This window comes from Silene latifolia, chromosome Y (genome assembly GCF_048544455.1).
Source record: "Silene latifolia isolate original U9 population chromosome Y, ASM4854445v1, whole genome shotgun sequence".
Taxonomy (NCBI): Eukaryota; Viridiplantae; Streptophyta; class Magnoliopsida; order Caryophyllales; family Caryophyllaceae; genus Silene; species Silene latifolia.
In genome coordinates this window covers 58874157-58890414 of record NC_133538.1, presented here as the reverse complement: position 1 = coordinate 58890414, position 16258 = coordinate 58874157, and the positions used below count along the sequence as shown (strand labels likewise).

At 43.2% G+C, this 16258-nt stretch overlaps 1 protein-coding gene across 1 annotated transcript in view; it reads left to right on the top strand.

Moving 5' to 3' along the window:
• LOC141628139 (uncharacterized) overlaps positions 1–13551 on the top strand; it is a 63212-nt gene extending 49661 nt beyond the window's left edge. Inside the window, exons 8-9 of the mRNA XM_074441316.1 lie at positions 12688–12824; positions 13048–13551. Coding sequence (XP_074297417.1) covers positions 12688–12824; positions 13048–13551 — 641 coding nt within the window. The remainder of the gene's footprint in view (positions 1–12687; positions 12825–13047) is intronic.
• The last annotated feature ends 2707 nt before the right edge of the window (positions 13552–16258 follow it).

The window sequence follows — 16258 nt, the reverse complement described above, 5'->3', positions numbered from 1 at the left end:
TTTCCCAAGACGGTTTTGAAATTCAAAATTGTATGTTTTGAAAATCGGGTTTGAAATGTTTGAAGAGGTCTCGGGGACGGTGCATGGTCCTCGGGATCCCGAAAGTGTCTTGAGAAAAGGGTGTGTGCTTTTCTCGGGTTTTGAAAGAAAGCCATTGTCGGTGCGAAACGGGTTAAAATCCGTGTCTAGACGCGATGATTATAACGGCGTAGAATGGCGTGTTGAAATGGTTATACAAAACCAGGTTTGAAAATCGTTATTATGACGGCCTAGAAAGGCGTGTTGAAATGGTTATACAAAATCGGGTTTGAAAATCGTCATTACGACGGCCTAGAAAGGCGTGTTGTAATGGTTATACAAAACCGGGTTTGAAAATGTCATTACGACAGCCTAGAAAGGCGTGTTGAAATGGTTATACAAAACCGGGTTTGAAAATCGTCATTACAACGGCCTAAGAAGGCGTGTTGAAAGGGTTATACAAAACCGGGTTTGAAAATCGTCTATACGACAGCCTAGAAAGGCGTGTTGAAATGGTTATACAAAACCGGGTTTGAAAATCATCATTACGACGGCCTAGGAGGGCGTGTTGAAATGGTTATACAAAACCGGTTTTGAAAATCGTCATTACGACGGACTAGAAAGGCGTGCATCGGTCGGCGAAAGACCGAGTTTTGAAATGGCCATTATAAAGGCGCCAAAAAGGTGTTTTTGAAAGTTTTGAAAATGACACGGAAGGACTTATGACCAAATAGCACATAAGCACTCACAGTTCATTATATTATGCATCATGTTGACACGGGTTTTGGCTTAGAAGGGTGGGTTACACACCAAGCAATCAAACCCCAATGTGCGAGAGGGATACCAATCCAAAAAAAATGTGTAAGGAGGGTGCCCTAGCCTCGTGCTCGAAAGTGATGAAAGCTCTTTGACGAAACAGAAATGTGTAACGTCAATGGTATGCTTTACTCAATCGGGATTCGAAATGCGGGGATGAGAAAACTCACGCCGACGGGACGAGCCAATTGGTCGAAAAGGGTTAGGTTGTGGGCCCGGACAAGGAACCCGACCGTGACCGTAATATCAATTAATGCATTCCAACCAAAACCTCGTTCGAGTCTCACCATCTAGGGATCACAAAGACATAAGTGTCCTAGTTTTCCCAGTGATTCGCCAATCTGTGGACATGGCCCACCTACACGCCTAGCCAATCTGTGAACGTATAGCGGTCTTTTGAAAGCCACGCTCGGCGGCGTAAAAATGCCTTCGACCGGATCATTTTAGATCGGTCGGTTTCGTCTCGGTAAGGGTCTCGAAACGATTAGAGATGTTCAGAGTCGCCACCAAGCATTTGTGGGATGCCTGGAACCCGTTCGAATTCCACTTTATACCTCGATCAAATCGAAGCACAAAGCAGCGTTTGACATAGGTACTAAAGATAAGGAAATCGTCCCTCTTTAGCATCCTATCTCTAGAATGACTCTCGTACGCCCTGGATAAGGTCGTCCACTATCTAAAGTTTCTGAGTAAGAGGTGAAGGTACGTATTGGGAAGCCCTTTAATCAGACACCCAATCCCGCCCGCGTTTAGCGGCCTCTACTGATCGATCTTGGTTGGTTGAATGCAAAAGTTGATAAAACGGTTTAAATGCATGAATGCGCATCCAATAATTTAAACCTAACATGTGAGAGCTTTCTAAGTTGGTTGGTTTTATCCACGTATCAAGTATAAGATGTCGAGGTTGATTAATGATTGATTTGCATGCAAGACGGAAATTAAACATCCATTTACCGTATTAGGTTTAGGGTGCATAACATGATCCATTTGTCTTGGCAAGGCATTTTGCAAATATGGTTTTGAATAATCGAATAGTCATCTAATCCATCCTATATCCGGGTTAACCAGAGTCGGGATCGTCCTAGACTAATGCTGGAAGGGAACAAGCCCTGTACCAGATGGCTATAAGAGACGCGAGCCAGCCGACGGTGTAAGGGGCCTCCCTCTGGTTTTGAAAATGAGGAAGAAAAGGCCTGCTTGAGGCGCGGGTTAGCCAACGGTTGTATGCCGTGTTCTGACTTTTAAGAAAACGTTATAAAACGTGTTAAAAATGGGTATTTGAACCCGGTTTGGTTTTGAAAGGGTCGTTTAGACCGCATTTGTCGATTTGAAGAACTAGACTCGAATAATCATCATTGTTTGATAATATTCGGTGTCGGGTTCGATTTGACAAACTTGACATGAATAGTTTTGAAAATGATTGTGGACTAGTTGTTTTAAGTCCATTTTGAATGTAATTAGTCGATACTCGTCATCGTACCCGGGTTAAAATCCGGCATGGTATGTAGAACCAAGGATGATTTGCTTGAAAATGTAAAGAAATGAAATAAAAGGCTTTAAAATACCTTTTAAATGTCATTAACCAAACATTATCACCGAAACACGGATTTCCCGTTGAAGGGGACCCTGATCTTTTGGTGGAGCGTTGATGTGACCGCTTTAACGGCGTGAATCCAGGGACGTCCCAGGAGCATATTGAAGGATGCGTCGATGTCGACCACTTGAAAAATGGTTTATCTTTCTAGTGGACCGGTTGCGACGGTCAAAGTGACTAGCCCAGCGACCTTGCGACGAGTGCCGTCGTAGGCGCGTACTCCTTGATTCGTTGGGATTAAATCAGATTCCTTGATACCCAGCCTGTGGGCAGTTTTAAGAAGAATGACATTCACGGCGGAACCGTCATCCACAAGGACCATTGGTATATTCTTTTGGAGGCATTGTACGGTGATGTACAGGGCCAGGTTATGATTGGCTCCGAACAGGGGAATATCCTCGTCGGAGAAGACGATCGGGTTGCTCAGATCAGGGGCGTCTCTCGTCATGTGTGCCACTATTTCTTCTGGGGAAGAGGTGGAGGGCACGGTTAACTTTCCCAAGGCCTGCAGCAAGGCCTGGCGATGCTCAAAAGACGTTGCGATCGCTTGCCAAATTGAGATTTCGACTTTTGCTTTCGGAGTCATTTCGGGATTGAGTTCTCGGGAGCCTTTGGTTGAGTGTCCACCTGTGGGACGATTTGGTCATTCGTTGTTGGAACGACCGCTGAGTTGCTCGGACTACGATAGGGACGTCCGGACCGGGTGAGATGTCCGATTTCCTTCGTCCGCTTTTCCTTCCCCGGGAGGATATAGACATCCTCAACATCATCCCGCCATATGTCATTAATTTCAGGGTCTCGAGGATACCTTGGAGGGGTATTCCTCGGTGGGTAGTTCTTGTGGGGGACATTTTTGTGAGGGCGATTTTTATGGGGGTAGTTATTTTGAGGGTAGTTATTTTCGTGAGGTCTATGCCAGAATGGTCGCGGGAGCAATCCATCCTGGGGTGGGTAGTTTTGAATGTTTGGGGAACTCTCCCTCGGGCGTGGTGCCGGGGGGTTGAAGACGAGCCGATGGTAGGCGTCGTCGAGTCGGGTGATTCTCTCAGAAAGGCTGGCAATGGCCTCCTAAACTTGTTGAAACTAGTGAGCATGGTGGCAAAGACTAAACACGAACACTCCGTCGAAGGGTCCTTTTCCGAACATTCACCTCGTCGTCAATCGGCAAGATGAGATGAGAGCAGTCTAGGGTCGGCTCATCGTCAGAGATGGCGTGAATTCCCAGAGGATTCGTCTTGTTGTTCGGCTTAGTTGGTGGGGGTTTGGGCAAATCTCCTTTCTCAATCATGTCCTGAATGAGGTGCTTGAGTTTGAAGCAATTTTCGGTATCATGCCCTTTCCCTCGATGATGCTGGCAGTAGGCATTGGGGTTCTAAAATCGGGACTTCTTGGCATCGGTCGGATCCGGGGTGGGTCCGATCGGTTGTAGCTTCCCATGGTCCATGAGCCTTTTTAGGGCACTTGCATAAGTCGACCCTATGTTGGTGAACACTCTGCGGGGCGTTCGGTTTTCTTGGCGAGATGGTTCGACGAGGTTGACCTCATCATACTTGTTTGTTTGACCGTAAGGGCGAGATCCGGTTGAGGTGGATCCTTGATAACCCCTGCCAGTGGTCTTTCCTAAGACACCCTTTCGGAGGTCGTCCTCAATACGCGTCCCCAAAATCTGCAGATTTTGAAAAGTTATGATATTTTGATACCTTAGCAGGTTGGCATAAACCGAGCGGAGGTTGTTGATAAATTTTTCCACCAGAGTTGATTCACTCGGCTTACTGACCAACTGAGTACTCACCCTCCTCCAACGGGTTAGGAACTCAGTGAATCCTTCCTTGTCGTTTTGGGTTAACACCTCGAGAGTACGGGTATTGGCCTGGATTTCGACGTTGTCGGAATACTGTTTGGCAAACTCAACTGCGATCTCATCCCAAGTAGTAAGGTTTTTCGGGTCCAAGGAGTAGTACCATTGGCGAGGAATCGGCTCCAGAGAGGATGGGAAGATCCGGGTAAAGAGCTCGTGTTTGACCCCTTTAATGGCCATGTAGTCTTTGAAATCACGGATGTGGTTGAGTGGGTCCTCCACTCCCTTGAACTTAGGCACATCAGTCAGGGTGAAGTTGTCAGGTAACTGGTCCCCAACAGGTTCGAACCTTCGGTTGTTCTCAAGATTGATATTGTTACCCCGGGCTAGGAGCTGTTCTTCCAAGAGTTTCAGCCTCTTCTCAGTTTCTGTCAGAGGTGGGGTATTATGTTCCCCAATTTCCTTGTTCTCCAGGGCGTCGATACGGATCTCGACGCGATCCAGGGTGACCTTAAGAGCGGTAAGCAGGCTGGCTAGCTGATCAGTTGTGACACCTCTGTTGTTATCATTGTTGTTGTGGTTGACAGACGAAGTTGAAGACGGGGCCATGGCTCAGAGGCAGAAAAACGGCTCACATTACAACTCAATCCGACACGGTTCCAAGACTGAACGCAGACAACACAGAGGACGAGACAAAGATCGACTCAATAAGACGGGGTGACCGTGTGTGGTCCCTCGGTGTTGACTCGATTTATGACGTGACGGTGTTCGACCGAACCTTTGACACGAGTCCAATCATGACGGCGCGACGCCATTGGACGGGTCTCGTGGTGAGACGACTCATAAGTAAAGACCCATAAGTACGTTTGCTTTGACTCGATAGACACGAGGCGGAATTGGAATGGTGGACTGAAGTTTTCGAAAATAGAAATTTCCAAAAAGATTCATTTGTCGCTTTAATGGGCGGCTTCCGAAGATAGAGATCTCCGCAAGTCGATCACTTGAAAAGGGTTTGTCTTAAGTTTATTTGCAAAAGACGGTTTGAGTTTGAGTAGGCTCGGAAGACAGTGCATTGTTTCCCAAGACGGTTTTGAAATTCAAAATTGTATGTTTTGAAAATCGGGTTTGAAATGTTTGAAGAGGTCTCGGGGACGGTGCATGGTCCTCGGGATCCCGAAAGTGTCTTGAGAAAAGGGTGTGTGCTTTTCTCGGGTTTTGAAAGAAAGCCATTGTCGGTGCGAAACGGGTTAAAATCCGTGTCTAGACGCGATGATTATAACGGCGTAGAATGGCGTGTTGAAATGGTTATACAAAACCAGGTTTGAAAATCGTTATTACGACGGCCTAGAAAGGCGTGTTGAAATGGTTATACAAAATCGGGTTTGAAAATCGTCATTACGACGGCCTAGAAAGGCGTGTTGAAATGGTTATACAAAACCGGGTTTGAAAATGTCATTACGACAGCCTAGAAAGGCGTGTTGAAATGGTTATACAAAACCGGGTTTGAAAATCGTCATTACAACGGCCTAAGAAGGCGTGTTGAAAGGGTTATACAAAACCGGGTTTGAAAATCGTCTATACGACAGCCTAGAAAGGCGTGTTGAAATGGTTATACAAAACCGGGTTTGAAAATCATCATTACGACGGCCTAGGAGGGCGTGTTGAAATGGTTATACAAAACCGGTTTTGAAAATCGTCATTACGACGGACTAGAAAGGCGTGCATCGGTCGGCGAAAGACCGAGTTTTGAAATGGCCATTATAAAGGCGCCAAAAAGGTGTTTTTGAAAGTTTTGAAAATGACACGGAAGGACTTATGACCAAATAGCACATAAGCACTCACAGTTCATTATATTATGCATCATGTTGACACGGGTTTTGGCTTAGAAGGGTGGGTTACACACCAAGCAATCAAACCCCAATGTGCGAGAGGGATACCAATCCAAAAAAAATGTGTAAGGAGGGTGCCCTAGCCTCGTGCTCGAAAGTGATGAAAGCTCTTTGACGAAACAGAAATGTGTAACGTCAATGGTATGCTTTACTCAATCGGGATTCGAAATGCGGGGATGAGAAAACTCACGCCGACGGGACGAGCCAATTGGTCGAAAAGGGTTAGGTTGTGGGCCCGGACAAGGAACCCGACCGTGACCGTAATATCAATTAATGCATTCCAACCAAAACCTCGTTCGAGTCTCACCATCTAGGGATCACAAAGACATAAGTGTCCTAGTTTTCCCCAGCGGATTCGCCAATCTGTGGACATGGCCCACCTACACGCCTAGCCAATCTGTGAACGTATAGCGGTCTTTTGAAAGCCACGCTCGGCGGCGTAAAAATGCCTTCGACCGGATCATTTTAGATCGGTCGGTTTCGTCTCGGTAAGGGTCTCGAAACGATTAGAGATGTTCAGAGTCGCCACCAAGCATTTGTGGGATGCCTGGAACCCGTTCGAATTCCACTTTATACCTCGATCAAATCGAAGCACAAAGCAGCGTTTGACATAGGTACTAAAGATAAGGAAATCGTCCCTCTTTAGCATCCTATCTCTAGAATGACTCTCGTACGCCCTGGATAAGGTCGTCCACTATCTAAAGTTTCTGAGTAAGAGGTGAAGGTACGTATTGGGAAGCCCTTTAATCAGACACCCAATCCCGCCCGCGTTTAGCGGCCTCTACTGATCGATCTTGGTTGGTTGAATGCAAAAGTTGATAAAACGGTTTAAATGCATGAATGCGCATCCAATAATTTAAACCTAACATGTGAGAGCTTTCTAAGTTGGTTGGTTTTATCCACGTATCAAGTATAAGATGTCGAGGTTGATTAATGATTGATTTGCATGCAAGACGGAAATTAAACATCCATTTACCGTATTAGGTTTAGGGTGCATAACATGATCCATTTGTCTTGGCAAGGCATTTTGCAAATATGGTTTTGAATAATCGAATAGTCATCTAATCCATCCTATATCCGGGTTAACCAGAGTCGGGATCGTCCTAGACTAATGCTGGAAGGGAACAAGCCCTGTACCAGATGGCTATAAGAGACGCGAGCCGCCCGACGGTGTAAGGGGCCTCCTCTGGTTTTGAAAATGAGGAAGAAAAGGCCTGCTTGAGGCGCGGGTTAGCCAACGGTTGTATGCCGTGTTCTGACTTTTAAGAAAACGTTATAAAACGTGTTAAAAATGGGTATTTGAACCCGGTTTGGTTTTGAAAGGGTCGTTTAGACCGCATTTGTCGATTTGAAGAACTAGACTCGAATAATCATCATTGTTTGATAATATTCGGTGTCGGGTTCGATTTGACAAACTTGACATGAATAGTTTTGAAAATGATTGTGGACTAGTTGTTTTAAGTCCATTTTGAATGTAATTAGTCGATACTCGTCATCGTACCCGGGTTAAAATCCGGCATGGTATGTAGAACCAAGGATGATTTGCTTGAAAATGTAAAGAAATGAAATAAAAGGCTTTAAAATACCTTTTAAATGTCATTAACCAAACATTATCACCGAAACACGGATTTAACCGTCATGGTATGAAGAACCAAGGGTGAAAAATGCTTTATGGTTAAAACATGTGAAATGAAACTAAAAGGTTTCGAAAATACTTGAAATGGTAAAAACCGATTACAAATATGAAAAATGGGTTGAGGGAAATGACGAGAACAAACACGGTTGATCTCTGGTCTGAGCACCCCATTTAGGCGCGAGCCATTTGGCGACCTAAGGGGCTTCTGCCTCAGACCAAAAATCGGTTTTGGCTCGTTTATCCCATGTTTTGGTTCATGTTATGCATGTTTTAGCATGTTAAAGTCATGAAACAAATGAAAACATAATAAAAGAAGATTTTTACACCCTCATACTTACATGTTTGGTTATGGCGAGTGACCGACGTAAGTGTAACAACTTGTTTGATCGGAAAAAACTCGGTTTAAAACCGTTTTGGTATGTAAAGAGTGTTTTAAAAGTTTAGTGACGGTGTAGTGGTTGAAGTGGTAGGTCAAGTGGTTTAATGCAAGATGACGGTACCAAACAATGTGTAAGGCTCGTGTTTACGATCGGTAGGTTGTAAACACGCGTCGGATTGTGACTTTAGAAGTCGAGTCGAGAATTTTAAGGGAGAAAAGAGGGGGCAGACACTCGCGTAACTCTCAAATGGGTGGAATTTGAGGGGTATTTATAGGAGAATGAGTGGTTGTGTGAGTTTTGAGCGACGTGGCCACCTGGGCTGCTCAAAGATGCGCGAGCCACGTCGCGGCACTTCGAGTTGTGTTGTCACTATCACAACAAACGCAATCATGATTTGTTCTATCCTAGGTTTTGTAGTCACATGTTTGGTACTTGACCAACATGAATCCGGGAAAACTTAGCATAAAAGGCTTTGAGATATTTTATTTTTGTGGTTGACTCGGTTTGACTCGTTGTTGGAGTCGGGATTTGAATTTTTGAGTCGGTTTTTGGTCCGGTGTTAGTTTTGACTCTAGTTAGTGTCATTGCGACCCCGTCGTCGTGCATTAAACACTCCAGGTATTTTTGAAATGTTTTGAAATGTTTTATTTTCGAAATCGTTTTAAGTTTTCCGACGTAAAGTTGTACACAAACTGCCGATCAAACGCTGTGATCCCAAAACATGTTGTAATCCGATAATCATCGGGTGTTTGTTGGAGTCTCAGCAGATACTGGGTATCTACAGGAACACAGCTAATTTGGGGACTAAATATTCTCTAATTATGGTCACATCAATGACTCTCGCGATACCAATGAACACGGATGTCCACAGAGATCTTGAGTAAGGGGTGAGGGTAAGTATTAAGAAGCTCTTTAATCGAACACCTAATACCGCCCGCCTCGATAGCGGCCTCTACTAATGATCAGGGAAGTCATTTATACTCGATATGTTGTTGATTATATGCATGCAATGCAACTTCCATTAGATTAAACCTAGCATATGAACATAGACTAAGTCGGTATAACATACATTTTACAATTAGTGGTCGAAGTAAGAATTTATATTCATTTACATGTGAAGAATGCAAGCAAGTAAGTCATACAAGTGAAATAATAAACAATTACAATGAAACATTGAATTTATGTTATAAACATGCACAAAGGGATTTAGAAAGAAAAGAAAGGGATTAAATAAATTAAAAAGAAGGAATTAAAAAAGTTAGAAGAAATAGAAATATTGAAAAAGAATTGAGATTTGAGATTTGAAATATGTCGAAATATGGTGATAAGAAGGATAATAGTTGATTTAAGGGTAAATAATACATATTACGTCAAGGCGAGAAAGAGATTAGAGGCATAAACCAATCCAGAACAGACGCAGCATCTGCTGTGTCTGAAAAAGGCGCATCAGTCTATGCATCTATTCTTGAGCTGGGTTTTTGACTGTAAAAGTCAAACCCATTGGTTTGTTAATGTTCGTTGGTTAGTTTAGATGGATTACTGATATAGATGACTCAAAGTAAGTAATTTAGGCATGTTAAGATGTACTAAGAAACCAAATAATTCAGATTTACACAAATTAAAACAAATTATATAGTAGATTTCTACAAATTACGACCATTTACAAAAGTCAGGTTTACAAAACACGAAACTTGGACTATAAATCGAATAAAACTAGAGGTTAAAATCAAAGAATTAATCTGGAAAACAACACAAAATTATGTATAAAAGACTAACTCGAGCGAATTAATATGAAGAAATCGAACCTCTAAAATTCGGTTTAAATTAATGACGAATACCCGCAAATATTGATTATAGGGGATTTAAGTAGAAAAGGGTAATGAAAATAGGTTAGGAAACTGGAAAATCATAAAGCTTGAAGTAAATAAGAAAGGAAAATAAAGAAAAGAGGCAGGCAGAGCAAACAAGGGAACACGGGGTAGAAGAAGGAGAGCAACAACGGCTAAGCAGCCTCTGGAAGAGGCGCAACAGATGTTGCGACCTTTCCAGAAGGCACAACTTCTATTGCGTTCCTTCTCGACATTGTTTATCTCCTGTTTCGTCAAAAAGGTTTAAAAGATGATTTTTGAAGATGGTTTGAGCATATTTATAATATAAACTTAACTAATTTGTCGTTTAGTGGTTCTCGACTCGATTTAATGCAATAAAGGTGCCATTATAAAAAGGAATTTAGAAACTATTGATTAGATGATTAGATTAATTGAGGTGGAGTTAGTCAAATTGGTCGGTCATGCAACGAGGCTGGTACCCAAAAGGATTTGGGCTTACATGGTCGAGTGATCAAGCACGTATGCGTCAATAGCAATAGCACAGGACTTAGAATGCAAAGGTAGAAGAGAAGGGGCGGACACTAGCGTGAAGAATATGTGAGGCGGAGGCCTCTATTTATACTAATCACGAGGTATAAATTTAGGAAAGGATAATGAATCCGGAAATATTCTAGATTCTGACAAAAAACCAGCCCAGGAAGAGGTGCAGCAGATACTGCGACCTTTCCAAGAGGCGCATCACCTACTACGTTCTGTCCTGAGGCTTTTCCTCCACAGCAAGAAAGATTTTCGCTGTTTGAAATAGGAAATAGGGAAGATATGAACTTTCCTACTCCGCAAGGCAAGATATTTCAGGAATTAAAATACAAAAAATAATATTTAGAAAGAATTTCCGGAGTATTCCGACTTGGACCTAAGGCGGTTTTAGAAAATGGAGACGGTTTTTTACCCGGTTTTGAAATGTACTCTAACTAATGTAAAAAAGACCGTATCGGCATGCATATGACGACCAAGGGGTTGTCACGACTATTTGGGCTACCACTTGTGGACAAACTTACGAAATGTCATAAATCGCTCCGTATGTTAAACATGCGGCCTAATCATCACTGGCTGTTTTGGCGGGAGGTGCAGAAATAAGGTATCTACAGAGCTCACAATTTGACTAAGGCTTGGACAAGGCGAAAGTCAAAGTATAGCCCTCAGCTCAATCTAAGATTACAACCTAAAGACTATGGCGACGCGAGGCGGCTCAAGGGGTCTGAACCAAGAACCTGTCGCCGGGAACATTTTTGAGTCTGTCAACTTCCGGGGAGGGTCTTTTAAATACCACTAGACTACGTGAGGAAGCTAGCCAGCCAAAAGAAGAATCATACCTGAGACCTCTTTAAGGCGAACTAGAAAGTGGAGGATCGAGTGCCTCGAAATCCGTGGGGAAATGCAACAATAACAATAACATTGAGGGGGCTTGATAGGCAGCAGGATTCTCTGCTGAAAGAAGCAAAGACACGACTCTTCTGGGAACCGCCAGGGAAATAATAGGTTTGCGTGAGGATCCAAGCGAACTCTAGAGTAAACTTGGAAATAATCTGCTTGCGTTAGTCTCAAGCGAACTCTTACGGAAAACTTGAGGTTGAATATGCGTGCATGAGGATCGAGCAAATTCTGCAAAAGAAAGTTGGTTGTAGGCGACAACGAACTCTCGCCGGGGAACAATAAACTTTCAATAATCCGTTAGGGAGGAGAATAAACTTGACTGTCGTAGGGGAAACAAAATAACTTGATGGGAGAAGACTCCCGTAGAAATGTCCGGAGAAATATATCAAAATTTGGGAAGAAATATCCTAAACATAGCAAATATGAGGCCCGGCCCCGCGAATAACGAACTCGTAATGACCTTGTAATAATAGGAAAAGGCGAATAAAACAAGCGCTGCTGTGAACCATTCTGGAGAAGAGGCACAGTAGGCAAGAGCCTCAGGAAGGGTTGCAACATTTGATGCGTTTACTCTTGGGCTTGTCCGGGTCCAGTGAAATAGGAACTTCAGCGCGAGTTCCCTATTTTTCATTTAAACACATTTTTCGACTTCCAAGCACAAAAAACGCGAAAACCCTCATCAGTCTTCACCAAATCTGATCAAGACCCGCCATAAATCATGACTAATCCAGTTATGCATCTTGTTTTCGATTTTGTTTATGTTTGTAGCTTGGTTTAGGGGTAGAAAATGAGGGTTCAATGCCAAATTTAGTCGAAAATTTGGGGCATTTGTTCCAAATGAATTTGTGTTCTTAAATTGTCATTGGCAATGTATAATTTACCATGCTAGGAACACAACCATATGGCTATCTCAAACTTTCATCAACCTAGACAATTCTAGGCTAAAAATGAGACGGTTTCATGCTAAATGCCCCATAGGCTCGAAAATGACTCGAAACGAGTCGGAAATCAATGAAACTTGATGTTTTGGAACCCTTGGTATATGGGTAAACTTGCTATCATGCTGGAATTTCAGTTTGCAACTGTTTCACCGGGACACTTTTTGGCAGAGGACATGACAATACGATGAAATGTTATCGAAATATCAACTCATTGTCAATACTAGGCTTGACCATAGACACGTAAGAACATGACTTGAACATATAGGTTGACCTGTTAGGAAATAGGCTTGAAAATGGCTGGAAATTACTCGAGATAAAACCTGTTGACACCTCGTTTTGGACTGTTTTGCAGAGAATATGTCATCGACTTCTGGACGAGACAAATTTATGGAGGTAGACTTCGACCCTAGCGTGGCTCTTGTGCTACACCTGGGTATCTCGGAGGATAGAGTGGCGGGAGAAGAAGAGGAGGTGCCCAGGAGGGCAAACGTGAGGAGAGGGGGGCATCAGCTAGCCCGAGCTCTAGAGTGGGCCGAAAAATGGGATGACCATTATCTCATTTGCGCTGCATAGAGTCACTTGTCTTACCATACGACAAGGAGCATGGTAAAAAACTCGATTTACTTTGAACTTGAACTTGAAATTTCTCTCTCTTTTCTTCTTCACTTTACTTTGAAATGAAGTAAGCTGACGAAAGCCTAGAAATTTGCAGGAAGCCAACAACATGAGGTCTTTCTTTGAGTACAAGACCATGATGGAGGCCTTTGAGAAATTGTCGGAGGAGGAGAAGGCAATCGTTGACCGAGGTGCCTTCGGAGCCTTAGTGAGGAGTTGGCACGAGATCAAGAGGAAGAATATCCGGGCCAATATGTGCATGATACGTGCTTTCTTGGATCGCTTCTGGGATACGACCACAACTTTTCACATGCCGTTAGGTGTAATCGGGGTTACTTTGAAGGATTTTGGCATGATATCGAGCTTGCCTTATGGAGAGGAGCCGATGGTGTGGCCAGAGTTGGCTATGAGAGCAGATTCGACTGAGGCTAGAAGGTTGATAGTCTGGAAACTAGCTAAGGCCGCGACTAGGGTTCCTGGCTTAGTTTTGAGTTCTTACATCAAAGAGTACTTTGATGGTAAGACTCTTCCGAGGGTGCAGATAGATGCAAGGGGTAGAGAGGTACCTCCTCCTTCGTGTACGCCTAAGCAGGGAGCTTGACTTTGGCTCTAGTTGTTCTTATATTCGATCTACTTCAGCGACAAGGGGGAGAGGCTGTCGACGAAGCATATACCTTTTTGTGCTGACTTGGGTGTACTCGAGCATTTGGACTAGGTCACTCTTAGATTTGAAGTTCTCACACGGTAAAGGAGAGCCATGGTTCATCCCGAGCTGATCGAAAGAGGGACCTCACCTGCTACTGGTTGTCCAGGACTTAGCTTCGAGGTATGACTTGTCCTTTCTTACTTCATTTGCCTGATTTTAATCACAACTCGAAGTAGAACTTGAAATCTTGAAATGAAATTAGGTAGCTTGAAACTTGAAATGAGTGACTATGGCTCGCAACATTCTTTTCCTTATATGAATAAGGACTCGAAAATGAACCGTAGCAAAATGAAAGATCATATGAATATAAAAAATTCCACTCTTTACACAAATAAAGAAAATAATAAGAACGAAAGATCGTCTTAACAAATGAATGAATATTCATTTTAGCAAATAAATGATTACTTAACCGAATAACGAAAGTTCGTATAATAAGAACGAAAGATCGGCTTATATTTACTCTTACTTTGCCGGCTTCGCTCCTGCGAGAGAGGCAGACGTGGCCAGGGAATAACCCATGGTGAGAGACTGGATCGTTTATCGACAGAAGAGTCAACAGTCTTCTTACGACACCTGTAGGAGGAGTGTGAATGTTCTGAAGCTTGATAGCGTAAGTAGATCTCCTTTTATTTTCTTGTTTATTATATTATTAATTCGCTCTTGATTCCGACCCTGCCTTTCTGACTCTGCTTTAGTGGACACCGAGACCATGTGAGGCTTACATGGGAGCACAAGCCTTTGTAGCTGACATACTTAGGACTAGAAGCTCGAGTAGGCTCCCATGGGGCCTGTTTGGTACCTAGGTGAGCGCTTGACTCGCCAGTGGCTCCATGATACCTTCACTGTTCCTATCAATCCTCCACAAACGATGTTCAGGAAGCCTTCTAAGGCAAAGAGGGCGGCTGACTTGGCTGCGTCAAGTGGTGACACCCTATTGCTTCCGGACCAGGAGTACTCGGAGTTTGTGCATAGACGGCTAGCTTACTAGCCGATCATGGTAAGTATTCATTTTCTTTGCAACATTTATTCGCTCGTCTGTGACATAACAGAAGCTGATGACCATTTGAACTTGACAGGAGATCGACGTGGCGGGCGTCGAGCACCCAGCTTTTCCTGAGACGCTGGAGTACGTGGTTCTAGCTGGTACGATGGTGTCTATGGAGATCCCCCCTTTTCTTGATTCGGTGACAGAGGCTAGACTGGACGAGTGGCAGCATGTTGCGAGGAGGGTAAGCTCCCAGTTTAGACTTACTTCCCTTCCTTGTTTGCATGTATGAACATGATAAATCAAAACATATAACTTTCTTAAAATGCAGGTGGCGTCGTCGAGACACGTCAAGCTGAGGTGAATGGCTATCCGGCTGGAAGCGACAGCCATCAAGGCACTATGAGGTGGCTCTGGAGGACAGGTATGAACCTTTCCTTTCTCTTGATAGAAATTTACATTTTGTTGACGGCTGCATTACGCCGGCTTGTGTGTTTCTCTTCTCATTTATCTATTTTTCATGCAGTGTGAGCGTGAGATGGCGCAGTCACGGGAAGAGACGGCCCGTCTGGAGAGAGAGCTTGAGGTCAGAGATGATGATATCGCCATTCTTGAGGCGAGGGTTGTTGGCTTCCGAGAGCGTTTAGCTTTTGTGCGCGGTCGTCGCTAGACTTGACTTGTACATTCTGGCTACATTTTGACTTTTGGTTCTCGGGCTCGAGCCCGTGTCTTCATGTATGTATTTACATTTTGCTGTGTATATGAAAAGGTCTGCGCGCCTTTTGTTACTACTGGGTGTAGTTTGGTTTTGGTTCCTGCAGGTTAGCTTAAAAAAAACAGGTTTGGCATATCGACTATTTCAACCGTTATGCCGCCAAAATTCACTTAGAAAAACACAAGCAAAATCCAATAAATAGAAACAATTACAAGTAAAAACAATTAAGATGAATAAAAACTTGAAAATGAAAAGAAAATGGCCTACATAGTGAAAAATGAAAATTCGACCAGCAAAATGTAAAAAAGCAAAAAAAAGGTTCCCAAAAATGAGCAAAAAAAGGCCAAAGTGTGAGAAAATGACTTGAAATGCGAGAAAAGTGACTCGACGCATATCGGAAAATGAGTGAAAACAAAACTCAATGCACGACAGGCGACGGGAAGTGCTTCCCCCGAAAAAAGAATGAAAATAAAATGGGTAAGTGTGCTAGTTTTGACGAAAATGCGAAATGATTATTCCGTCTCAAAATGCGAATCCCGTCTCAAGACAGAAATCCGTAGATGAATAGGGTTGAAAATTGGTAAAGATACCCAAAATCTCAAAATATATTAATTGAATCCCTATATGAATAGGAAATAATAACTAAAACGGAATTAGGAAATGTCCTTCACGTGAAACTGCAGGAAATAGTCCCAAGAATGTAGCAGGAGCTACGATCCATCCAGAGGGCGCAACACTTGTTGCGTTATCTCTAGGGCTGTAGTCTTCCTGTACATAAATTAGGAAAGGCCGAGTACTATATATATGGACCTCGTATAAGCCATAATCTTCATAATTCTCTTCTATAATTCCGTAGTATCTCTCACATACATCAAATAAAGAAAAATATATCTCGAAAAAAT